Raw genomic sequence first — 27,064 nt, 5'->3', positions numbered from 1 at the left:
CACGTCTCATGAGCGGTTCAGCTGCTGGAGCTCAGAGGCGGTTCTGGGGGAGGGGCAGAATGGGAGCAGGAAGGGGCAGAGCTCAGGGCGGGGCTTGGCCCCCTGTCTCCCAAGGGGGTGCAGGAGGCAGGGGACATGCCCCTCCCCTCGCAGCGAGGAGACCCCGGCCCTGCAGTGGTCCCCACCCGCACAGCCACCCCAGGGCCCGGGTACGCAGCCGGGCCCCTGGGGGCAACGCCTCTCACCCTCCGTATGATGTTGACTTTACTCTATTTTTCAGTATTAGGATTTACTTTTAGTACCAAGCTTTTCAGACTTAGGATGTAAAAAATATTTTTAGCAAAGTTTGCTTTGCTTTTGATTGACTCTAATTGAACCGATTGCTTTGCGGTCTGGAAGGCGTCCAGTGGTTCTGAACAAAATACTTCGTGGAAAAAGCTGTAATCCGCAATCATCACATGTTCCTATTAGTCTTGTTTCGAGTTAAAACAATGCAAGACTTGTTTCCACACTTCTATTTTTAACTAATGAAAATTTATTACAAAGAAATCCTAATTATACCGTTTGGAGTGTGATACAATGGCAAATCCACTGGCAATTTTCTTTTTTCAAAATTCCACATAATGGCATAAGAAGCGAAGAATGTAAGTTCTGAAATTGTTGGTTTATAAATAAGATTCCCTAATGGGCTGAGCAAGCAGGTTGTTTTTCTTTGCACATTCTGTGTGAGGTTGGATTAATCCACATTATAACCCTGATGCGTGGCAACCCTTGTTAGATGTAGCACATGCTACATATATTCCACGCCCCTAGCAAGTCCCAAACTGCTAACCTGCGTGTCTTCACGGCACCCTGGTCAGAGCTGGAGAAGCTGCAGCCTTGGTGGGTGTCAGGAGGTGAGACTGCCCTGGCTGGGTAGTTAAATGACTGTATGACTTAATGGAGCTTCCCAGGTGGCACCAGTGGGAAAGAACCCACCTGCCAATGCAGGCGACGTAAGAGACTCGAGTTTGATTCCTGGGTTGGGAAGATCCCCTGAAGGAGGCATGGTCACCCACTTCAGTATTCTTGCCTGGAGAACCCCACAGACAGAGGAGCCTGCTGGGCTGTGGTCCATAGGGTCACAAAGAGTTGGGCATGACTGAAGCAACTTAGCACGCAGCACCCGTGACCTGGATGGTTGTCTCCTCCTCCCAAATGCGGGGATAGAGACATGCCCAGAGCCTCCTGTGCATTGCCCTGGCCTCTGTTCCTATGTGCTGGGAGCACCTTCCGAGTGGTGACAACCACAAATGTCTGCAGACGCTGCCACAGGCCCCCAGGCAGCAGACCACCTGGGGAGCCCTGATCGTGACCTACATCAGGAAACCCGGACGTGCATGGTGTGCGTGCCTCTCTCCCCGCAATTCCTGGGGTGCAGCAGGCTTTTGAAATGCACGTGCCCCGCTGTTCTGGACCTGTGAGCACCCAGGATGCGAGGAAGTCATGGTGCTTCCCAGCGCACTTCTCTTTAGGACTTCCGGGAAAGGTGGCCTCTGATCAGAGTTGCACTGGCCTGTTGACATCACTGTCTGCAATCCTGGTCCTGGAGGGTGGGGGAGTTGTTGTTCAGTCACTAGGTCGTCCAACTCTGTGTGACCCCGTGGACTGCAGCACACCAGGCTTCCCTGTCCTTCACCATCTCCTGGAGCTTGCTCAAACTCATCCATTGAGTCGGTGATGCCATCCAACCATCTCATCCTCTGTCACCCCCTTCTCCCGCTTTTGATCTTTCCCAGCATCTGAGTCTTTTCTAATGAGGCAGCTCTCTGCATCAGGTGGCCAAAGTATTGGAGTTTCAGATTCAGCATCAGTCCTTCGGATGAATATTCAGGACTGATCTCCTTTAGGATGGACTGGTTGGATCTCCTTGCAGTCCAAGAGGCTCTCAAGAGTCTCCTCCAACACCACAGTTCAAAAGCATCAATTCTTTGGTGCTCAGCCTTCTTTATGGTCCACCTCTCACACCCATACATGACCACTAGAAAAATCATATCTTTGACTATGCAGACCTTTGTCAATAATGTGATGTCTCTGCTCTTTAATATGTTTTCTAGGTTGTCATAGATTATCTTGCAAGGAGCTTCTTTTAATTTTGTGGCTGTACCCACAGAGGGGTCTGGGTGTCAGAGCCAGGATGCCTTTTGGGCAGCAGGGGTCCAGTCGGCACCTTAGGAGATGGGAAGAGGTTGCTTGAGGATGAGGTGCTGGGCGGACCACTCCCAGGCAGGGCCGTGTCAGGGAGCAGGAGGGAAGGAGGTGGGAGTAACAGTGTGTGTTTGGTCAGATGCTTTCTTCCAGCAGCGAGCATCAAGGTGTGGTAGAGGGAGGTTTCCAGGTGCTTCCAGTACGAGGAGTAGAAGCACGAGGACCCCCGTCAGATGGGCAGTCAGACAAATGATGCGAGCTACCGGGTCGCTGATTCACAAAAGGGGGCTCTCTCTCCTTCCTCTGGGCCGCCCTGCCTGGCCCCTGGCCGTGCCCACGCTGGGTCCTGCTTCCTCCCTGTGGCCACCCCTGGGCTCACGGTCACCTAGCTCTCCCTGTCCTTTGCAGAGTCCCCAGGGTGTGGTCCTGTCTCACTGCCGTCACTAAATCCTCCCTTTTGGGCTAAACCCCCAGACAGTGCTTTCTGCCCTCTGGGTGTAGATAGAATAATTTCCCCATGACTGTCTTCCATGCCTTTGTTCAAAGTCAAGTCATCTCTAAAAGCCAAAGTGGAACCAGGTTCAAGATGCAGTGACTGGTCCAAGTGACAGATTGGCTCCGTCCGCTCAGGTGGCAGTGGCCGCTGGCGGGGAAGCCTCGGGGCCGCTCGGCCTCCTTCCCAGGCCGTTCTGAGCGCTCTCAACCCTCAGGCCCCACCGAGGTCTCCCTCCGGCCGTGCTGTCCTGTCGGGGCTTTGGTCTCCACTTTCTGCCCCAAACGCAGCAAAGCAGTTTGTATCCCAAGAGCCAAGTCTCATCTGAGCTGTGCTTTGCAAAGTGTTCAAAGACTCTGCTCCTTCCAGGGGCCTGGAGGGCTTTGAAAGGTCACAGTGAGAATCAGGTGGGTCTCCAAAGTCTCAGTTGACTCTCTGTATCTTGTGCCCTGAAGGACGGAAGGCCACGTGAGTCCCAGTGCCGAGGAGGCGGAGAGACAGGACGTGGGCGCCAAGACACCCCTGCCCCAGATCCTTCTGCCGCTGGAGGAGCGAGTGACCCACTTCCGAGACATGCTTCTGGAGAGAGGGGTAAGGGGGCCCCTCCGTGGCTGCCTCGGCGGGGCTGGGGGGCGAACTGGCCATCGCCCCCCCAGGACCACGTCCCCTTCCTCACTGAGCTGTAGATAGGCTGCGTGCAGGACATTCAGGGGCCAAAAGACACGCAAAGGGACCAGTCCTAGGAGGGAGCGAGGCTTTGGGGGGTGCGATGCGTCGCAGGGCGGTTCTTGCCACCTGTCCACGGATGCAGCTGAGAGGTGAGCAGATGTGGGTCTCCCGGAGGGGACGCAGGATGCAGCGCTGGTTGGTGTCAATGGCCTTCTTGCAGGAGCCCAGCCAGCTTCTGACGTCCAGCCCTCCACGAGACACACCCTTTCGGTGACCTCACTCAGGGAGGGGCTCGCACCCCTCTGGGTCAGCCCAGTGGGTTTCGTGCAGGTGGGATGTCTTCATGGTTGTTGACTTCTGAATCACCTTTGAATTGAAGGGGGACACGCATTTTATAATTGAATCTCCTTCCAATGACTTTTATTTCCTGGTTTGGCTTTTGGGTATAAAATGAGCCTGATACAGTAGTTCAGCCCAGTTGGGTTTCTTCGTAGGATGAGCCGGAACGCAGAAGGCAGTGATGGGAGCTGGTGTGTAATGATAATTATTATGAACACTGTAAGTGGCCTTGGCAATGCAAAAGCAAATTCCCTCTGCAGGCAGCACCCAGGGCAGGCTGCCTCCTGCGAGCCCCCTCCCAGAGCAGGTGCAGCCGAGAACCGAGGGGAGGGTGGTCTGTGGAGACCCCGACTCCCCTGGGGAGAGTCTGAGCAGGGCTGGCACCTGGGCAGGCGGAGCCCACAGGCTCCCCGGAGCTGAGCCGATGTGAGCTCTTGAAGAACTAGGAGAAGGAGATTATCTCAGCCGCCCTCCGAGGGGCCCCTCGTCTCCTCTGCACCATGAATTTTAATGCATGCATCGCTTTATCTGTCTGGAGACACACTCAAAAGTAAAATACAGCCCTTGGCGCGAGGACCTGGAGGAGAAGCAGGCTTGTGATCTGAGTGGCAATGCCATGTGTTTAGTGTGAAGTCATGAGGACGCCTAGGGGCACATGAACTCACACGCACAGGACCCGTTCCCGATGTGGACGGAGGGCAGCTTCTTTTAAAAAACATGATTTTAAGAGTTATATTTACTAGGTTAAAATGCTGTTTTTTTAATTAATTTTTTTATTTTTTATTTTTTAAACTTTACATAATTGTATTAGTTTTGCCAAATATAGAATCCCTTCCCATGCAACTTTCTTCTTTCTTTCAAGATGTAGAGGTGATTTCATCACAAAATCCTGTAGGATGGGATGGCCTTGGAAGCAGCTGATGCTCTTGTGAGGGATGTATCTTTGTGTGTGTGTGTGTGTGCTGTGTGTAGAGGTGTGTGTGTAGAGGTGCGTGTGTGTGTGCTGTGAGTGTATACACATGTGTGTCTGTGTATATCTCTCTGTGTGTTCTGTGAGTGTATATATGTGTTCTATGAGTATATACACGTGTGTGTGCTGGGAGTGTATACACGTGTCTATCTGTGTGTCGTGAGCATATGTGTATGTCTCTCTTGTGAGTTCTGTGAGTGTATATATGTGTGTGTATATGTGCTCTGAGTGTATACACGTGTGTGTCTGTGTGTGTTTGTGTGTGTGTGCTGTGAATGTATACATGTGTGTGTCTGTGTGCCATGAGTGTGTGTGTCCCTCTGTGTGTTCTGTGAGTGTATATGTGTGTGTGTCTGTGTCTGTGTGTGCTATGTGTACACGTGTGTGTCTGTGTGCCGTGAGTGTATATGCATGTCTCTGTGTGTTCTGTGAGTGTACATGTGTGTGTCTCTGTGTGTGTGTGCTGTGAGTGTACACATATGTGTGTCTGTGTGTATCTCTCTGTGTGTTCTGTGAGTGTATATATGTGTGCTATGAATATATACACGTGTGTGTGCTGTGAGTGTATACATGTGTCTATCTGTGTGTCGTGAGTGTATATGCATGTCTCTCTTGTGTGTTCTGTGAGTGTATATATGTGTGTGTATATGTGCTCTGAGTGTATACACGTGTGTGTCTGTGGGTGTTTGTGTGTGTGTGCTGTGAGTGTATACATGTGTGTGTCTGTGTGCCATGAGTGTATATGTGCATCTCTCTGTGTGTTATGTGAGTGTATACTTTGTGTGTGCTATGAGTGTATACACATGTGTGTCTGTGTGCCATGAGTGTATAGGTGTGTCTTTCTGTGTGTTCTGTGAGTGTACGTGCATGTGTCTCTGTGTGTGTGTGCTGTGAGTGTGTACACGTGTGTGTCTGTGTGCCGTGAGTGTATATGTGTGTCTCTCTGTTTGTTCTGTGAGTGTATACACATGTGTGTCTCCCTCTGTGTTCTGTGAGTGTGTATACGTGTGTCTGTGTGTGTGTGTGCTGTGAGTGTATACACGTGTGTGTCTGTGTGTGGTGTGTACTCCCTACCGGGCCCACCACAGACCCCACATGGCTGATGGGCAGGGCTCCCCCGAGCCCTCCCCTCACTCCCTGCTCGGCCCTCACTGCCCTATTCTCAGCCTCCCCACGTCAACAGCAAAGACGTGACCTCTCCCCCTGGCTAAAGAGAGGAGGCCAGGAACACAGGCCAGAGTGCCCAGCTCTGGCCGCCCCGGCCCGCTGCTCCTATGCTGGAGAAGTGGGTCCGCCATCAAGTCCCAGGTGCTCCAGGAGGATGGAGCTGGCTGGGTTTAGACGCCGTCACTGCCACCTGAAGAGGCTGCTTGCTGCGCAGCCATCGGGCCAGCCTCAGGGTCCTGGAGGCTTGTGCCCAGTGTCACCGCCAGCCTGGGCCCTGAGCTGTCTCACTCGCCCTGACCTCCTTGCACCTTGGCATGAGGTCTCTTTCCTGGGAGGCCCTCCGAGCCTGGCCTCCCCACTCCCTGGCTGACACGTGTGCCTCACGGCTGCTCAGTGTGCCTTCCTCGTTGCCGAGTCGTGGTGCTGGGTCCTGGAGGCAGGGGACGCTCTGATGCCCCACTGGGCTCCTCGAGCCCGGATCCAGGCACTGGCTCCCAGGGCCGCTCAGGGACCTCCCGGGATTCCCTTCATGTCCAAGCCCTGGTCCTGCTGCGTGTGCCCTGGGCCATCCCTGCGCTGATCAGAGAGTAGGCCCATGGAGCCTGGAGGAGGGGTGTATCTCCTGGAGCAGCTGTTCTTCCTGTTTCCTTCTCCTCCACTCATATGGCCCCAAAGCATTTGCAGGATAAGACATCACTCATGATAAAGCAGGCTTCTCTCCCCACAAAGTCGCCAAGAAGAGGATTCTTCTCTGCAGACCACAAGGGTGGAAGCGCCTGAGTGTTGCCACCATGCCTCTTCTGTTGGCAAGGATAGTGCAGAAATAGTCACAATTCTGAGGTCTGAATGAACCCAGCCAGTCTGCCCCAGTGGAATTAACTGAGAATTCCCAGAGAAGGGACGGCACCATGAGCATTTGAGAAATATATGCAGCCTTCATCTCATCAATGCCTAGGTTTCCACCTCTGTGTTTTGGAAACCACCCATGCCCAACTTACTTGCACAGCGTGATATTAAGCCACTTGGAGGGTGAGGACTGCTGGAGACCCCACCCCGCCCTCCCAAGGACACTGAGTCTATGTGGTCTCTAATGCACCCCAGAGCCCTCAGCTGAGCGATTTTACTAAGGGTGTGTTCAGTGCATTCTTGTCTCATTGAGCTGATTCCATCCAGCCTTGGTTCTTAGCTATATTCACGTATGAGAATCAGCAAAAACAGTGTGGAAACGGGAGCCCCAGTACTCTGGGTTTTCCCAGGAGACAGAGACGGGGGTGAAGCTGAGACCCTCATCTTACAAGGATTTCAGAAGAAGCCCACATACCCCTCATGAATAGAGGAGACCAATCTGAATGTACTGCTGCTGTCATAAAGCAATGCCCGCATTTATGACTCTCGACTTTATAAAGTATGTCGGCAGATTTTATGAGTTACCCATGCTCAAGAGGCTTTGATGGCTAAGCCCATCAGATTTCTAGTTGCTTAAAAATGAGGCTGAAAAAGGTCACCTTTTTCATAGACTGAGTGATTAATAAGAATTTTTATTGCATTTGTTCAATGCTTCAGCTCAGAGATTCATGTGCTTATAGAAAGAGGGAGCTAGGTATGTGGATTTCCAGCAGTTTAAAAAGGGCATGGTTTGGGGTGTGCTGTGGGGATTTTGGCTTGGGGAAAGGCCTTCGGTTTTGTGGTTTTGTAATATGTAGGTGGAAGGTTTTGTTTTTGTCTGCTTTCACTAGTATAAACCACAATAGAGCTCTCTTTAAACTTCAGTCTATAAAGGGCAGGATTAATTGAGTAGCAGCTGATTAATTTAACCCTGTCTATTTAGATAAATGCATTAGAGACATTTTATCGAGGGTCTCTTCCTTCTGCAAAATAGCCCTTGGGAAGTGGCTTTCCCAGAGGCCAGGAAAGAAAGACTGTTCCATAACCTTGAATTTGCATTCAGACACTGTCGGGCCCCTCTGCAGGGGAACCCTGGCCAGCTTTGCAGCTGCGGCAGCCTTGGGGAGACTGACTGTCACAGTGGCCAGCCCTGCAGCTGAGACCCCTGGACTTTGCATCTGAGTCTGTGTTGGAAAGAGGAATTCACAATCCACACACCCGCCCTGGCTGAGCCACAGGGCTCTCTCTCTGCGCTGAGTTGTTGGTGCAAAGGCAGCCCAGATGAGGAGAGGCTCTTCCCCTGGTGCCCTCCTGCCAGCGCGGCGGCCGTGCCTTCTCCCTTCTCCCAGGTGGGGGACAGGAGCACCTCCCCGTGGCTGGCGTCTAGTGCCCCTCTGCCCAGATGCGTAGGTGGTGTTGCCTGAAGCTGTAGTGGCCACTGGGCCAGGACTCGGGGAAGGGCTCGGTCCCCCTCATGTGCAGGTATACATCCGGGTTGAGATGGCACTGGAGGCAAAGCGCCTGAGTCGTGGCTCTGGAGTCCTGGAGACTGGCAGGAGCTTCCCCATGAGACGGATCCTTGCTCCTTAGGAAGCTTACCCGTTTCGTGTTCCTATGGCAGCTCTTCAAAGTCTCACCAGGCACATGCCACTAATAAAATAAGGTTGTGCCATCGAAAGAGTGCACGTTCTTTATAGGAAAGATGCAAAATTCAAAGAACAGAAATGAAAATCACCTGAAGTCCTAAGACACAGTTATTGCCATCAATGCATCCCTTTCCTTCTAGTCTTTTTATCCTAGAAACAGATTTTAAGGCAATAGCAAAATCAAACATTCGTATTATGTAGCACAATACGTATCATACGGTATAGTCATATAGTATAACCGGGACCGAACCGTGGTTAGACGTGGCTGAACCAACGTTTTATTTATTTGTCTATTAACTCGGCTGTGCTGGGCCTTCACTGCCTGCAGGCTTTCTCTAGCCGCGGTGCGAGGCTGCTTATCGCGGCCCCTCTCGTTACAGAGAACAGGCTCTAGGGTGCCAGGGGCCTCAGTACTTGCGGTTTGAGGGCTCTAGAGCCCAGGCTGAGCAGCTGTGGCACCGTGGGGCTTCGCTGCTCCTCGGCACGCGCCGTCTTCCCTGACCAGGGATCAAACCCGTGTCCCCTGCATTGGCAGGCAGATTCTTCACCACTGGACCGCGAGGGAAGTCCCATTTGTTTTTAAAAGATAGGTAATTTGATAAGGTTCAACCTAATTTATACATTTGTATACAATTTCTCCTTTGAAGCAGTTTTAAAATATTATTATAAACCTTGGGAAACATTTTTGATGAGGATATAATTGTCGGTTCATTGTCCATTCAAAGCGCCCTCATTTTCATTCATTTAGTCTCTGCCCAATTTTGCTAGTTTAAATAGTATTCCGATGACCATACTGATGCATGAACGTTGGTTTATGTGTGTGGGGGGTTGCTTCCTGCGTGCCGTCAACATCTGACCTATGTTATCAAATTGTTTTGGAAAAAGTTGTTTTCACACAGTGTATTCTCCCAGCAGTGTTTGAAAGTTCCTGAAAATTTGTTTTCTCAGCACGTTCCACCACCACTGAATAGTAAGAAGTATAGATATTTACTACTTATTATTTTTTGAATCTCATGGTTCCTTCCCTTTGATTTGTGTTTTCTCTCAGCTTTTGTGCTGTGGTTCTTTCCTGAATTAACAGCCACAGCTTTTGGTGATTCCACTCCGCAGATATTACTGTGGTCACCTCTCTGTTAGTGATTAGACAGCGGTCTAACAAGAAGATGACCCGAGGGGCGGGGCACATGGACCACCCACTCTAAGCTTAAGATGGGAGTATAACTAGCCGTAGTGTGAAAACCAAGTTAGGTGAGATATTGTGGAATAACAGTGCAAGATTTTATTTACTGATCAAAATACACACACACACATACACACATAATACAGAAAGTGGTAGAACACTCTGAGCACTGGGAGATGGGGTGAGTCAGTCAGTTCAGTCACTCAGTCGTGTCCGACTCTTTGCAACCCCATGAATCACAGCACACCATCTTCCGAAGTTCACTCAGACTCACGTCCATTGAGTCAGTGACGCCATCCAGCCATCTCATCCTCTGTCGTCCCCTTCTCCTCCTGCCCCCAATCCCTCCCAGCATCAGAGTCTTTTCCAATGAGTCAACTCTTCACATGAGGGGGCCAAAGTACTGGAGTTTCAGCTTCAGCATCAGTCCCTCCACTGAACACCCAGGACTGGATCTCCTTGCAGTCCAAGGGACTCTCAAGAGTCTTCTCCAACACCACAGTTCAAAAGCATCAAGTCTTCAGCGCTCAGCCTTCTTCACAGTCCAACTCTCACATCCATACATGACCATAGGAAAAACCATAGCCTTGACTAGACGGACCTTTGTTGGCAAAGTAATGTCTCTGCTTTTGAATATGCTGTCTAGTTTGGAGATGGGGTAGAAGTCAACAAGTCCCAGAGTCTGGGGGCGGGCACCAACCCCTCTGTCATTTCAGGATTCACCTGGGGGTCACCTGGCTCACGAGACCTCTCCACAGGCCGACCATTCCCTCTAAATTTAAGGTTGGAGCATTGCCAGGGGCAACACTGCACCAGGGAGGGGTGGGTCAGGAGGAAACCCCCGCTTCCTGCCCCGTGATTGGATGAGTCGCAGGCGGGCCCCGGAAGGTCCTATGTGCTCCTCCAGGGTTCCCCTGAGGGGTGGCTCCGGGGACCTGCTCTCTCCTGCATCACCCTCAGCCCGTCTCCTTCCCCGCGTCAGTGGCCTGTATGCCTGGAATTACCTCCCAAACGTCAAGACGACCCTGCGTCTGGGCAGGCTGAGCTCAGAGCATGGCCTGCTTGCTGCATCCTGTAGTCTGCCCGCCTGGAGCTGCCTTGAATTGTCAGGAACTCCAGAGCCAGAAATAGAAGACACAGCTGTGCGTTCCAGGAAATTGGATAAAGAGGGTAATGGTGTGAGTGCTAATTGCAACGAACACGCCGTCTGTCATCCGCAGAGCCGCAGGCAGCAAGGAGGACGGAGCAGAGGCCCAGAGGAAGGGAGGGCGGGCGGACAGGGCGCGTGTGCACACCCGACCTTCAGGGTCAGGGCTGGGTGGGGGGGCTGAGGGCAGCCCTGCAGGGAGGGGAGGCGTGGAGTGCGCTGCTGACAGAGGTGGTGGTGTTGGGACCAGGCTGGGGGCTGGAGGTGGAGAGCCAGGAGGGCACCCCTGCCAGGCAGGCAGGCGGTGGCCCCCGACCCCCGGTAGGGGTGAACCCCGTTCCACGATGTGGAGCCGCGGTCTTAGCCTGGGGACTGCTCCCCCGCCAGGGTCCACGCGGCGGCTCCTTCCCTGTGCCTGTTCTGAACGACAAGCTCTGGTGTCGGCCCTTGTAGAAATGGCAGGGAGCGCAGTTCAGACACTAAGGATGAGTCGGGGCCGGGGAGAGTCTGCTGGCAGGATGCTGGGAGGAAGGAAGGGCCTGGCCACCAGCCCAGCCCAGGGGACTGCTGCCCGAGCTCTCCTGGTTCCCAAACGATGGCGATACTCCAGGATGTGCTCCAGGGGGAGGTCAAATAAAGACGTGTGTGAGCGCTAGCCAGAGCCCTAACCTGGCGGCGTGGGCCATGTCCACACGCACTCGCACCAGCACGGAGCGCCGACCTTCGCCCGTGGCAGGGTGTCACCCGGCGTCAGCACCCTGAGGTGTTCAGATGCTTCTGGGAGTATGTTGCCGACTGTCAGGAGATGATGTGAACATCACAGAACACAGCCCAGGAGGGGAGACGGAACCACCCCAGACCCAGCCAGGCTGCAGGGAAGGACTGACTTCCACAGGAGAGGGTCTAAAATGGGCTGAAGAATCCCACTATCCAGGACCAAAACACATGTGAAATGCCATAGTATCAAAGGGAGGTCTGTTAGGCAGATGAGGGATGAAGACCAAGGTGGAGAATGAAGGCCACGTTGGAGGCAAGAGGGTGCATTCGTCTCAGGGACCTGCTGCGTGGGCACATCCCGACAGTGGTCCCAGGACTCCCACCCCGGGACACCCATCCCAAATGACCCCGTCCCTTGAGGGGGCTGGCCTGGGAATAGGATGGAGGCGTTCCCCTGTGATGCTGTGATAGTATGTTACGTAAGATGAGGCCTCATATATAGAGATTCTCCCACCGGTTTCCAGTAAGGTGCCCTGTTGCAGAAGGGGCCACGACAGGGAATTTGGGGACTCCTGGGAGCGGAGAATGGCTCCCCACTGGCCTGCAGCAAGAAAGGGGAGGCCTTGGCCCTGTCCCACAGAATAAGCGTACCAGGACATGCCTGCAGAGATGCAGGCCTGGGGAGGGTGGTCTTCCATCAGGAGTGAGTCTCATGGTTGAGGCAGCAACAGTCATCAGGGTCCTTTGGGAAGAGTGGGTCTGGTGGACAAGGCTGTGCCCCACTGCAGGCACTGCCACACCCCGTTTCACACTTGACTGTCCAGCCTGCCCATCGGCTCCAGCCTCGGTCACGGGCCCCGTGCCCGGGCTGCCCTCCCCAGCACTGCACCCTCCTCCGCACGTCAGAGCATGCGCTGGCATGGCTGTCAGGTTACGTGACGACGTCTGTCTTCTCATCACAAATTAGTCTTTGTGGAAATGACTCTTCTTCCTTGCATGTTGTTCAGTTGCTCAGGCATGTCTAAGTCGTGTCCGACTCTGACCCCATGGACAGCGGCATGCCAGGCCTCCCTGTCCCTCACCATCTTCCAGAGTTTGCCCAAGTTCGTGTCCTTTGAGTCGGTGACGCCCTCCAACCGTCTCATCCACTACTGCCCCCTTCTCCTTCCGCCCTCAGTCTTTCCCAGCATCAGGGGCTTTTCCAAGGAGTTGACTCTTCACATCAGGTGACCAAAACATTGGAGCTTCAGCTTCAGCATCAGTCCTTCCAATGAATATTCAGGGTTGATTTCCTTTAGGAATGACTGGTTTGATCTCCTTGCCTTGTATATAGATTGTAATTTCCTAATTTCCTTTGGAGCCAAGGATGATATCTCTCTCTCTCTCTCTCTCTCTCTCTCTCTCTCTCTCTCTCTCTATATATATATATATATATATATGTATATTTTTTTTAAGTTTAGTTTGTTATATATCTAGAACTCCAAAAATTCTCATCACACTCGTGGAGTCAGTTATGTGATACCAGTTCTTAATAATCACCTGCCTTTTGTACAGAGCTGGAACCTTGAAGGGGTTTTCAGGGCTCTGTGTGATGGACTGACCCCATCTGACTGGGCTGAATTGAAGGTGACCATCCCTTCTCTCATGTCCACCTTAATGCTCACACGGTCAAGCATCAGCTCTAGCCAAACAGAGGGACCATTCTGCCCTGATGTTCTTCTGGAGTCCCCCCCACCCCCTCACCCAGCCATGACATGTCAATACTTCACCATGTTCTTAATCAATTGAGAAAGATCCCTGGGTGGAGCTTGGTTCACCCTGCCCATAAAAGAGCTCATGAGTTTTAAAAAGAATTTTGATTTTTATTATTGAATACAGAAACTGTAAATTTAGAAAATCTTTACAATGTTCCAAGCAAGTGAAAGTTGCTCAGCCATGTCTGACTCTTTGTGACCCCATGGACTATACAGTCCATGGACTTCTCCAGACCAGAATACTGGAGTGGGTAGCCTTTCCCTTCTCCAGGGCATTTTCCCAACCCAGGGATGGAATTCAGATCTCCTGCATTGCAGGAGGATTCTTTACCAGCTGAGCCACAAGGGAAGCCCGTTCCAAGCAAAGCCCATGTCTATCGAAATAGTATCTCTACCAGCCATACTGTAACCTGCTCAGAAGTAGGAGCGGGTGGGCCTTGTTTGTGAAACCTGCCCATCAGCTTCTCCTCTCCACTGCGCTGAATCCATCCCTGGCCCGGGCCCCTGGGCGCACATCGAATCTGGCTTTTCCCATTAGTCTCAAAACAAACCCCTGGTTCCTGAGGAGGCCGGCGAGTGTCCCCACATCCACTCAGGCCGTCTCTCCCACTTCTTCCCAGCTCTGCACAGCCTCCCACATCCCCCTGAGACCCCCACATTCCCGCAGTCCCCGAAGCCTGGCCTCCGCACCACGAACAGCCCCTGCTGCACACCCTCCCAGGCCCCTCCATGGGCCAGGTCCTGACACCACCTGCCCTGGAGACAGCTCCCCCCAGGCTGATGGGGGCCCTTCTCTGTGCCCTTGGCTCCTGGGCACATCTCTTTGTACCCAGAAGGACACTCATGCCCCCAGGAGATCCTGAATTCACTTTCTGTCTCATCCCCCGCCAACCTCTCAAGGTCAGTGGCCTTGATTTATTTTCTCTGAACCCATAGCGCCCAGCAAGGGGCCTAAGACATAGCCAATATTTAGTCAATGTTTTTAAGTGAATAAATTATTTTTGGATGACTTAAAAGTTTTACTGCCTCATCAGCTGAGAATCTGGAAGTCACAACCTCTCAGCAGCAATGAGCTGCTCCCCTGGATCTCAAGTCCCAACACCTTCTCCGATAAGAGGGACCAGGGCTTCTCAGAGAATGCTGATTCTAGGGCCAACGCAGGAGAGATAGGAGATCATCCTGGAGCATCTTCCAGGGCCCAGAAAACGGAACAGTGGGGATACGCTCCCAGGGCACGGGAGGCCAACAACAGCCAACCTGCAGCAATCTGAGCACAAACCAGCAGTCAGATTAGATTCCAACCCCAAGCGTGAAGTACACATCCATGAGTTTAAACTGACACAAACAGATGGCTGAACTAAGAAGTGAATGTGGGAGAATGGATAAATCCCCATCCAGAAGGATTCCAAGGCACTTGTACAGATTCTTCCGTATCAGGAGGTGGGTCAGGCCCCTCAAGTGGCATCATCGACTCAATGGACACGAGTTGGAGCAGCTCTGGGAGATAAGGAAGGACAGGGAAACCTGGAGTGTTGCAGTCCACGGGGCCACAGAGTCAGACGCGACCGAGCGACAGCGGGACAGGCACACAGAGACCGCCTCCAAAGGGGACAACATGACTCAGGGAAAAAGAGATGCAGAGAAGAGAGACCCCGGCCGGGCGGCCGACGTCAGCACCAGCTGTGGTGCATCACGTCGGCAGTGTGGACCTTGACAGGAAGCGCACGTTACTCTGGGGTCTTCCTCCCCAAACCCACAGTGGAACCGTGAGAAAAGCTGGGACAAAACCCAGCAGAGGGGCATCTCATGGAACACCTGACTGGCTCCCCTCAGAGCTGTCAAGGTCATCCAGACCGAGGAGAGTGAGAAGCTGTGTCACCCCTGAGAGCCCGAGGAGATGTGAGAGTCCGTGTGGTGTGTGCCCTGGGGGGATCCCAGGACAGAAAAATAATTAGGCAAAGACTAAAGAAACTGAGTAAGGCGCAGACTCCTGTTAACAGTCGTGCTGCGATGTCAGCGAGACAGTAAGCCGGGGGTGGGCTGGAGGCTGACTTCATCGTGTTCTCGCAAGTTCTGTGTAAATCTAAGCTGCTATAAGATAAGGCAGTTTGGTTAAAAAGCTACCTACCTGAAAAAGGTTTAAATGTTGATTAAAAATCAATTAAAATTATGCCAAATTCTGACTAATTACAAGACGCTGCCCTCCGTTAAGGCCTGTGGCATCCTGAAAATTCTCACAAGTATAATTTCTCTTCTCAAGATGTGACATTTGAGAATGTCTCAGACTCACAGATACAATCAGGGCTTTAGATCAGGGCACTTGGCCCTGGAAGATATCCAGGGAAGACATAGTGTCATGAGTCTAGAAATTAAATTTTCTTATGCTCGAAAAATTGATTTTCTTAAAAGTTTGACAAGTCAAACACTTTTAAACGCCGCTGCGTCCCCAAACCCGTGGTTCCTGAGGGCTGTTTCTCACCATCGACCAGTTCGTTGTGACTCAGGCTCAGCATTAGATGTTAAAAGCAACTCTATTGAATATCTTTCTTCAGGTGTCAGCGTTTTCTACCTGGGAGAAAGAATTACACAAAATTGTGTTTGATCCACGCTATCTCCTGCTGAACTCGGAGGAGCGGAAACAGGTAAGGTGGTGGGAGGCACGCTGACAGACTCGAGAGATGAGGCTTTGAACTGATGCTCCGTCCAGAGGTTTCTGTGGACAAGCGGGTGCCTGGTGTCCTCGCTGTGTCTGTGGGGAAGCTGTGAGGTTGAGTGCTAGCCTGTGAGCTGTGAAGGGAAAGTGCCCTGGGTGCAGAGGGGGCTTACCCTTGTTCCTGCTCTTGGCGAAATGTCTGGTCATGACCCCCAGAGACAATACTCATATTCGAAGGTAAAAACTCAGTTTGGGGGCGTGTTAACCATATCCTAGAAGACTGTATTAAAAACGTAAGATCCAGTGTAAGAACAGTGACATAGGAGAGGTCCAGGGAACACAGGAACAGAAGTAAAGGATGGACGCTTCTAGAAAACAGATCCCCAGAAATGCAAGAATGGGTTGCAGGTAGCTGGCCAGGAGGTCATTTTAAATGAGTACCTGGTAGGAGTCTACCCTGGCGTGCCGACCAGTCCCATCAGGGAGCCACAGCCGCTTCCAGGGTTAGACAGACAGACGGATGGCTGTGCGGGCCGGTGGGGAGGCTTGAATTCTCACAGCTCTGCTGACGTCTGTGGCTCCCAGAGCACATACAGCCAAGAAGGGCCCTGAGAGAAGTTCCAGAAGGATTCCGGTTCTGCTTCTGCATCTCTGGTTCCATCTCAACCGGGCTTCTCCCCCAGACTTCCAAGTGCAGAGGGGATGCCTGTGGAGAGTGGGTGACCGGGAGCCACCCCAGGAAGCAGAAGCCCCTCGAGGGCCCTCTCAGGGAGGGAGCTGGCATCACGGGCCATCAGAAGCATCCGTCTGATTTCAGATGCGGGGTCCTGGAAAGCCGGAGCCAGGAGGACAGAAAGTGCGGCTTTGTTTTCAATTCTATCATCAGCTCATGAAGTTCCCTTAGGGTGCAGACCAGGGGCTCAAGAGAAGGCACTCGGGGAGGGGCTTACTTGGAGTCTGGACGTTTTATATCTATTTTCCCCTCAGCTGAGAAAACCGGGCGACTTTAATCATTGGTAACATCACCCCCTTTGGTTGCAGTATTAGAAATCAGAAAGCTCACTCTCCAACCATGACCACATATGGTGAGGAGCTCGTTTAATTTGGTGACAGGATCACTTTAAGCCATAACTGATAACACTCAGCACAGCTGCCAGTGGCGTCTCACTGACCGTCGAGGTCAACGCTGTTGCCTCCAGTCCATGGATGTTTTCAGAGGCCATCAGCCCCTTAAAGGAAGCTGAAGAAGTAAGACTCTCCTCCGCTGATGGTTTGATGTTTACCTGTCTCTCAGAAGGCAGGGTGCTCAGGGCCTGTTTGCTTGCTGGATGGACTGGGCTCCCTGGCCGAGTGGGGACTCCTGCCTGCTGTCTTGAGTCTGGAGGGGTGGTCATGATACGAGAAGCACCCTCAGTAGCAGCCAGGCTGGATTCCCGCAGCCCTGGTCAGAGAGGCAGGCTCTGATGGGAGGGGCTCGGGTGCCAGGATGCACCGGGGGCGGACAGACCAGACTAGATGAACGGTCTGCTCACGCCGAGTCCACCCTTTGCGTGGAGCTCGCAGGCATCTTTGTGAAATCACCAGGGGGCACATCGGGCCCTCTGACGTTCACACGGCACACAGGAGGGGCTCATCCCGCAGTGTGGTCCCCGAGCCCCACGAGGAGGAGGAGGAAGCCAGCTCCCCGTAGTTGACGTCCTTCAGCACCAGAGAGCCTCAGAGGGAACCCGGCACCGTCAGAGAGACCCACCTCCCGGCAAAGCGGCATATTGTCATTTCTCAGAGGCACAGAGCTGAAGCAGAGCTGATGAAGGAGACGGTATTTGGGCCCATTCAGAAAACACGGTCCTGTTTATGAATGGATCTGGCTGGAAGCAGCAGTCCCGGGCTCTGCGGGGACCCACTGTCCCTTAGTGTTTCGCGGCAAAAGCCAAGGCTCAGTGTGCTCATTGCATCCATCCCTCTTCGGGCGGCTGCAGGGGAGTGGTGAAGGGGCCTGACAGAGAGCAGGGCTCTGGGGAGTGCGTGTCAGAACTGTTTCTATGGCAACAAATGGCAATCCATCTTATTTCACCGAAACACACCATGACAAGATAATGGCCAGTGGTCTGTCTTTTAAAAAGTCATGCCCCACTTTGAATAAGACTAGTGTAATTTGTTAAACAGGAGGAAAAAAAACCTGTTACATTACATTATAGCGGCATAAATAAAGCACAAGAGCAAAGGCTGCGGAGAGAGCGGAAGCTGATTAGAGGGGTAAATGGTTCCAGGCGACAGAGAAGCAGGTCTTTCTCACAGCTCTGACCACTGCCAGCCAGGGTGTCTATCCAGATTTAAAATTAATAGAGCAAAACTCTGACTAATGATGGAGCCCCAAGCTTGTATTTGGATAATAACCCTGCATTCACCTTTTTTATTAGCTGAAATTGTTAGAGAACTGGAGAGCTTACGTTACCATTTGTCTTGATACGTATATGCACCCTCTCCATCTAAGTCCTGTTCGTGAATATTTTATTTTGCTGATGATTCTTCTGGAGGTGAGAAGCATTTTGGATTTATAGTCCCAGAAAGGCTGCCAGGACTGCAATGGAATCTGAAGCCATCAGGCAGAGCCAAGGAGACACACTCTGCCCGGGGAACAATGGGGGCTGTGACTCACCATGTGGTCACTTCCGGCTCTGTGTCCTCAGGAGGATCCTTGGGAGGAGCACAGGAGACTCACTGAACTCTTGCTTCAAATTCCAGGATCTGCAAAGGCCACTGATTGGGTTGGCACACAATTGCTATTTATTGGCCTAATAGGACCCAATGTGAGCTTTTATTAATCTTTTTTATTTATGTCCACATACACATCTAAATTTCCCATGCAGTGATGGGACCAGAAGCCATATCTTTGTTTTCTGAATGTTGAGTTTTAAGCCAGCTTTTTCACTCTCCTCTTTCACTTTCATCAAGAGGTTCTTTAGTCCTTCTTCACTTTCTGCCATAAGGGTGTTGTCATCTGCATATCTGAGGTTATTGGTATTTCTCCTGGCAACCTTGATTCCAGCTTGTGCTTCATCCAGCCTGACATTTCGCATGATGTACTCTGCATATAAGTTAAATAAGCAGGGTGACAATATGCAGCCCTGACGTACTCCTTTCCCGATTTGGAACCAGTCTGTTGTTGCATGTCCAGTTCTAACTGTTGCTTCTTGACCTGCACACAGATTTCTCAGGAGACAGGTCAGGTAGTCTGGTACTCTTTAAGAATTTTCCACAGTTTGCTGCGATCCACACAGTCAAACACTTTGGTGTGGTCAATAAAGCAAAAGTAGATGTTTTTCTGGAACTCTCTTGCTTTTTTGATGATCCAACTGATGTTGGCAATTTGATCTCTGGTACCTCTGTCTTTTCTAAATCCAACTTGAACATCCAGAAGTTCATGGCAAATAGATGGGGAAACAATGGAAACAGTGAGAGACTTTATTTTGGGGGGCTCCAAAATCACTGCATATAGTGACTACAGCCATGAAATTAAAAGACACTTGCTCCTTGGAAGAAAAGCTATGACCTACCTATATAGCATATTCAAAAGCAGAGACCTTACTTTGCCAACAAAGTCCATCTAATCAAAGCTATGGTTTTTTCCAGTAGTAATGTATGGACGTGAGAGTTGGACTAATAAGAAAGCTGAGCGCCGAAGAATTGGTGCTTTCGAACTGTGGTGTTGGAGAAGACTCTTAGGGTCCCTTGGACTGCAAAGAGCTCCAACCAGTCCATCCTAAAGGAAATCAGTCCTGAATATTCATTGGAAGGACTGATGCTAAAGCTGAAACTCCAATACTTTGGCCACCTGATGTGAAGAGGTTACTCATTGGAAAAGACCCTGATGCTGGGAAAGATTGAAGGCAGGAGGAGAAGGGGATGACAGAGGATGAGATGGTTGGATGACATTACTGACTCAGTGGACATGAGTTTGAGCAAGTTCCGGGAGCTGGTGATGGACAGGGAGGCCTGGTGTGGTGTACTCCATGGAGTCGCAAAGAGTCGGACACGACTGAGCAACTGAACTGAACTGAACAACCCGTCTAAATGACCTCTAGTATATCCTCCTTTTAATGACCTTGAAGCTTGGAGAGCACCGGGAATGACACAGCTGTCTCCACCTCCTTTGGCCCTCGTCTGCAGCTGACAATTTTCTGATATTACGACAGGGAGCGGCCTTAATCCAAGCACTGCTGCAAAGAGGGAGTCCCTGGTGGCATTGTGTTATGTCAGCTGCTGGTTCCTGAGAGAAACCTCCCCAAAGTTGTGGGTGGATTTGCCTACCAGATGATGCCCATGGCCTTTTAGGTGAAGGGGCAGGTTTCCCTGTTGAGGGAGCCTTCAGGCCCACTTCTCATCAAGCCGGGGGTGGGAGTGCAGGACCCAAGGGTCAGGGCTCCTCACTGGGCATTTCCATAACACCCAGGAGAGGCTCACCTCATCTGCAGGAGTCCTGGGGAACCAGGCCCCCCTTCACAAGGGGCTTCTGGGAGCCTCAAGGTGGGGAAGTGAGAGATGCTGGGTTGACTTTCTTTTCACAAGTTCAAAGTCATTTTGGAGACTCAAATGCCAGTTACGTTGCCCTGGGGATTGCTAGAACAAATTGCATACTCTCCTGTGTCGTGGTACTGCTGGCTGGGATGTGAGAGTTGGTGAGAAAACTCACACGGTAAGGGAAGCTCCAGGCATTCCAAAGAGAGATACTGAGGCCCTGGAGCTGGGTTTCTAAACTGCCCTCTGCCCCCACTGCCTCTAGAGAGCACCCCTGAGTCATTCCAGGGATTTCTAAGCAAGCTGACTCAGTGTTTGACCGCAGATCGCACCTGCAGACGGAGCGCACTGGTCTCTGGGAGAGCAGGTGTGACTGTGGACACACTCGGTGTCACGGAGAGACCGTGATGGAAGGCTCTGGCTTGTAGCTCCAGCAGCTGTGAAAAAGACAGGCTTAGCTCAGATCCTCGCTGTTTTCCTGTTGGGTGCGAAGCCCGAGATTTCACTTCTGATGTGCAGTCTTGTAATACTTCTCTTTTGTGTGTGTCTTAAGATATTTGAGCAGTTCGTCAAGACAAGAATAAAAGAAGAATACAAGGAAAAGAAAAGCAAATTGCTGCTAGCCAAAGAAGAATTCAAAAAGCTTCTAGAGGAATCCAAACTGTCACCCAGGTATGGAGAGAGAGTTAACATCAGGCAATTTCTGGGGCTGGAAATTTACCCCATTTTATGAGAGGATTTTTTAAAATCAGTGTGGGTTACATCCGGTGACCTGTGTTCCGTCGAGCATGTAATTTTGGAGAAGGAAGGACTTCTCCCTGTGCTGTTCATGAATGGACCTCGCAGCCCTGCTTCGAGGTGCTTCCTACCTCGCAGCACCCGGCAATGGGGGTGCTGTCTGCTGACCAAGGGCACCCTGGCCATTTTGTCCATCCTGCATGATGGTTTTCAACCTGTCAGCAGCCCAGACTCCAAGGCCAAAATAACTCATCAATAGGTCAGCCCTCATTAGATTGGTCTAAGTCCTGATCAAATGATATGAGAGTGAAAATCCAAAATAACATACAACAGCAAAATAAACTCCACCAGCCTGGGTTCCACACTCCTGGGCAGCTGTCCAGAGTGTAATATGAAGATGGTCCTACACGGGCCAAAGGGAGGAGTGAACTTGGCCATCAAATTCACCTAAGATAATCAGGCATTATGTCTGAGAAATAAAACAAGCTGATATGAAAATGATGTTAGAAATAAAATAATGCATAAACTTAACTCTTCTCAAAATTAACTTTAATTGACTGACATTTAAAAATTAACGTGCATATACTACTTTTAATTATAAAACTATAAATTTTATGAGTAAAAAATGATTAATTTTGATTTGTCCTAATTTTCAATTAGGACATTATTTTTTAATGGACATTTGTGCATTTTTATTTTTAATAATAATGCTGATAGTGTACATTTTTAATAGTGCTTAAGGAGAAAGCAATGGCACCCCACTCCAGTACTCTTGCCTGGAAAATCCAATGGATGGAGGAGCCTGGTAGGCTGCAGTCCATGGGGTCACTAGGAGTCGGACACAACTGAGCGACTTCACTTTCACGTGTCACTTTCATGCATTGGAGAAGGAAATGGCAACCCACTCCAGTGTTCTTGCCTGGAGAATCCCAGGGACTGGGGAGCTGGTGGGCTGCCGCCTATGGGGTCGCACAGAGTCAGACACAACTGAATCGACTTAGCAGCAGTAGCAGCAGCAGATCATATTTAATTGGGCATTAATTGACATTTGCTTTCTGTGCAGATGTTGGCATCTACATTTTGACCAGTAACTGGCTAACTCACTTGGTCAATAATTGGATAATGTGATTTTGTATTGGTTATATAGCCCTCCCCTGGTGCCTCAGATGGAAAAGAATCTGCCTGCAATGCAGGATACCCGGGTTCGATCCCTGGGTCAGAAAGATCCCCTGGAGAAGGAAAGGGCTACCCACTCCAGTATTCTTGCCTGGCGAATTCCATGGACAGAGGAACCTGGTGGGCTACAGTCCATGGGGTCACAAAGAGTCAGACACGACTGAGTGACTAACATTTTCACTTCACTATGGGTCCTCAGAAAACTTCTCAGCTGTTTAGAGGGTAGGTACTTCCTGAATGAATTAGCCCCATCGCCAAATGCTAACCTTGAAAAGTAAATGTGGGTCTAATGATTTGTAAATTGCGGTTTTCTACGGGAACGCTGGGTTCAGGCCATGGATTTGCCCCATCATGGCCCCACCATCCTAGTCAGTGACCCCGGGTCGGGGGTTGGTTCTGGAGCTCCTGCATCAGTGCAGAGCAGCCTTGCCCATCCTTGGTCCTGGCCCTGGGTCAGGCCCTGGACCTTCACAGCTCACGTGTCTCCATCTGAGGGGATGAGTTGCCCTGCTTCACTGGCCTCCAGGAGGACGGCGTGTGGGGCAGACCAGGCAAGACGCGAAGTGCCCGGCAGGTCCTTCAGACTCTCGTCCTTACCACTGCGCTGGCCTCAAGGACAGTTAGCTCATGGTGTCTGTCCATCCACTGCCAAGATGCTAACCATAAGCCAGTGTGTCTCCCCGTACCGTGAACATATCATGAATGCAAAGGAGAAACATTCAGGCTGTATTTGACAATTAGGAAGATCACACACACAGAGAAGGAAAATCAGTGCTATAAATGGATATACTCTTTGTTGAAATTAGATCTAATTCCTGCCACTTTTTAGAAGTGTACACTGGCATACAATACTTTTGTAATTACAAAGCTGGCTTGCGTTTCACAGGCAGCCAATTCTGGGACGTTTCAAACCCTTTCCAGATCCTCTTCACGTTCTCTTCCTGCCATTCACAGGTGTCCTAGCGGCAGCAGGCCGTTCTTGCTGCTGCCCTCTGGCCCAGCGCAGGCATCCCGAGGACCCTTGGTGACACCTTCCATCATCCTGGCTCCCATCCTGACCACATGGATAGTCCAGGGCCCGCTCCCAGCCCTGCCCAGCTCTCAGGGTCTGGGGGCAGGGAGAGGAGCCTCGGGGGAACATCCCTGTGGGCTGTGGGACCAGCACTCTGGCCGGATCAGCCTCCTCCTTCTGTGGACAGCCAAGTCCCTGCCAGGGAAAGGAAGCCGCAGTGCTAGTTGCTCAGAGAACTTCCTCAGGCTCACTGGACTGTCCACCAGGGTCAACAGTAAGGCAGGCTGCCCCCTCGAGATGGCTAACACCTCACAGAGTTTTGATTCGTTTTTCTTTTCAGGGATGCTTCTTTTCAGAGGTGCCCGAAATAGGATTTCTCTAGAAGGGTCTCTACCCAGCCCCCTATTGAAAATGCTCAGGCTCCCTCTAGACACCCCAAGATGACAAGCACCCCGTGACTCAGCGCCTCACTTTCCTCATGCAGACGGGTGATGGAAGTACAAATAAGTGTGTTAGTCCAGGACCAGGCAATTGTGAAATCATGGAAGGAATGGAGGGAGGAAGGGAGGGAGGGAAAGCAAGAAGGGAGAATGCTGGCAACCAGAGAGAAGTGCTTTCTGTCTAGGAAGCCTGGGAGCAAGCGGGGTTCTGGAACATTCCCGGAGAACCCGAGTGCTCGAGGAAGGTGTGAGACACCTTGTTAGTGAGACACAGTCACAGTTGTCGCAGCTTAGTCACGTCTGACTTTCCCACCCCGTGCAATGCAGCCCATCTCTGCCACGGGACTTCCCAGGCAAGAATACTGGACGGGTTGCCATTTCCTTCTCCAAGGGATCTTCCTGACCTGCACCTCCTGTGTCTCCTGCATTGCAGGCAGATTCTTTACTGGGGAAGCCAATAAGGGTCTACTAATTATTGGTCTTGTCTCTTAACAGCCGTGTCAATATAATCTTGTTATTCATGTATTAAAGGTAAAGAATCTGCCTGCAATGTGGGAGACCTGGGTTCGATTCCTGGGTTGGGAAGATCACTTGGCGGAGGACTTGGCAACCCATTCCAGTATTCTTGCCTAGAGAACCCCCATGAACAGAGGAGCCTGGTGGGCTACACAGTCCAGGGAGTCGCAAAGAGTCGGACACGACTGATAGACTAAGCATAGCACGTTAAGTTATAAGAATTCAATGCAACAACGAAATCTCTGCAATAAAAAATGAAATTGTCCGCAAAGAGAAACTGGAGGAAGAGGTCTCCCCCAGCACAGGGTGCGTGAGTTTCTCACACACTCTGGGCCCTTCCTGCAGCTCCAGGTACAGCTCTTGCAGGAGCCCCAGGCAGGAGGCAGATAGCCAGTGTCCAGGCACCCGGCTACCCAGGGCCCTTGCCCCCTGGAGCTGTCAAAACCCTTGGCTTCAAGCTCATGGCTGGGAGAAGAGGCAGCTCTAGGGACCAGGTCCTGGCCGAGGTTCCACTTGTCCCTGCAAGGCTGCATCCACTCCCGCCCTGTGAGCTTCCTGGCCCCTCAGGCCTGGCCTGGCTGGGATCTCTGAGCTCCTTACAGGTGCCTCCCTGACCTGGCGATCACAGGTTCAGTGAGTCAGTATTCGGGTGCTAAGCACATGCCACTGGGCTTAGACCATCAAGAGGCTCCATAGAAACAAAGCAGGTAACGCGCTTCCACTCGCAGGGAGAGGCCAGTTGAGTCGCACGACTGAGGCTCTTCAAGATGACATCTGTGGTGAGGGCCGTGAGAGGGAGCCTCTCTGTGCACGGGAAGGTGCTAGAGCCTGGGTTCCCGGAAGCCGATCCTTTGATCTGCACCTTGGCTGTCTGGGGCCAGGGTCCTGAGTTCCTGAGCTCCTCGGGACTCGCCGTGGGGAGTGGCTGCCGTCTGGTGGCTGCCAGCTGGCAGGGGTTCTTTCCTTCCTGAGCTCACTGTCCGTGGGGGCTGCAATCGCTGGTGCCTGTGACATCCTTTGTTTACTGATGTGGCAGGAAATGTCCCGCTGCTCACTTCTAGTGAGGAGAGCTCTGAAGGATGAGTGGGGAAAGGAGGGAAGGGTGTGCCAGGGGATGGAACAGCATATGCGAAGCCCAAGGCAAGCAGGAGTGTGCTGAGAGCACAGGGAGCAAGAAGACGTGTGTGGCCGGAGAAGTGCCTGTGGGCGCCGGGGGCTCGGAGTGACGGGGCCCAGGAGGGACGCGAAGCCAGGCTCGGGCCCAGAGGGCAGCCGGGTGCAGAGACAGGCACCTGTGTGAGTTAACGTGGCTCGGGCTTCAGCCGGGCCTGTGGGAAGTGATGCCCAGTATGGGGAGCAGGCAGGTGGTGTCGGAGGCCCAGTGGCCGTTCCCTCTGCCCATCCACCTGCCGAGCGTCCTGCTCCTGGGACCCTGGGCTCAGGAAGGAGGTGCTCAGAGCCCCAGGAGCCGCTCTCCTCCAGGAAAGCCCTCAGGATGCCTTTTGTCTTCCAGGACCACATTTAAGGAGTTTGCTGAGAAGTACGGCCGGGATCAGAGGTTTCGACTCGTCCAAAAGCGGAAGGACCAGGAGCATTTTTTCAACCAGTTCATCCTTATTCTCAAGAAGCGGGACAAGGAAAACAGACTCAGGCTCCGGAAGATGAGATGAGATTGTGAGGACGCGATCAGGCTGAGCGTCCGAGCGTCAGGGCGGAGGTGGAGGAGGCGTGGGGGCGGGAGCCCGCGGGGCCGTGGGCTTCATTCTCCCAGGATTACTGTTTCATATTGAAGCTCCCTTTGGTACAGCCTTCTGAGTTTGACGCATTTCTTATTGCCATGATATGTCGCTCCCTGAAGTGTTTTACTTATGCAGATTACTTGTAAGATAGACAGACTCTAAGTCTGCCGCAGGTTTGCACCTCAGCGGAAAGAGGCACCGACTCTAACCCCCTCAAGGTGTTTTCATCAGTCGAGCCAATTATCCGAAACTTTTCTGGAAACCTTTGTGAGTTCCTTCCATCCCTCAGGAGTTCCATGGTGTTGGGACTCCCCGACTCGGGTCCCGGGTCTCAGTCTAGTTTTCTGAGTAGTAGCATAGGCTGTTCATCATCACAGTGACACCTGTGACCATCAGACACATGGACCACGGACCGCCTGCAGGTCGAAGGGTGATCGCCCACCCTCTCCCCGGGGAGTGTTGGGCCTGGAGAAGGGGGCTGCACTGTCTGTGGGAGGTCCTCCTTAAAAAAGAATTATTTTGTACAAAATCATCTTATGAATATTTGAGTTATTTTTCTTGTATGCCCAGAGTTTGCATGAGATTTTTCTCACCATCTTTGTATAAAAAAATTTAAAATTTTTTTGAATTAATAAATATTTTAAACCAGTGTATCTTGTGGCTTAGACTTCCAATCTTAAGCAACAAAAATTGTGGCTTCCCTGGTGGCTCAGATGGTAGAAAACCCGCCTGTAGTGCAGGACACCCAGGTTCGACCCCTGGCTCAGGAAGATCTCCTGGAGAAGGAAATAGCAACCCACTCCAGTATTCTTGCCTGGAGGATCCCATGGATAGAGGAGCCTGGTGGGCTATAGTCCATGGGGTCACAAAGAGTCAGACACAACTGAGCGACTAACACTTTTACTTAAAGATACTCTATTTCAAAAGATTCATAAAAGCATCTGTGATTGCCTGTAAGGGCTGTGAAAGGACTACTCAAAAGGAAGTCTTGCTTTTCAAGCTACCAGTCCTAGGTGGAATCATATTTGATAAAACCTCCTAATTAATCGCATTCTGTGAATTATTGAGCATCTGTTTATTGATTTCAGGTTTATGAAGTGTCTATTCAGATAGCCTGT

General features: G+C 51.5%; 1 protein-coding gene across 1 annotated transcript in view; it reads left to right on the top strand.

Annotated features, from left to right (window-relative positions):
- The window catches only part of TCERG1L (transcription elongation regulator 1 like), a 195,890-nt gene extending 169,291 nt beyond the window's left edge, over nt 1-26,599 (top strand). Inside the window, exons 8-11 of the mRNA XM_070780406.1 lie at nt 3,136-3,271; nt 15,707-15,796; nt 20,879-20,997; nt 25,721-26,599. Coding sequence (XP_070636507.1) covers nt 3,136-3,271; nt 15,707-15,796; nt 20,879-20,997; nt 25,721-25,877 — 502 coding nt within the window. The 3' untranslated portion in view covers nt 25,878-26,599. The remainder of the gene's footprint in view (nt 1-3,135; nt 3,272-15,706; nt 15,797-20,878; nt 20,998-25,720) is intronic.
- The last annotated feature ends 465 nt before the right edge of the window (nt 26,600-27,064 follow it).

Source organism: Bos indicus, chromosome 26, assembly GCF_029378745.1.
Source record: "Bos indicus isolate NIAB-ARS_2022 breed Sahiwal x Tharparkar chromosome 26, NIAB-ARS_B.indTharparkar_mat_pri_1.0, whole genome shotgun sequence".
Classification (NCBI taxonomy): domain Eukaryota; kingdom Metazoa; phylum Chordata; class Mammalia; order Artiodactyla; family Bovidae; genus Bos; species Bos indicus.
The sequence above is the reverse complement of the archived record's forward strand: the minus strand, read 5'-3'. Positions and strand labels throughout refer to the sequence as shown.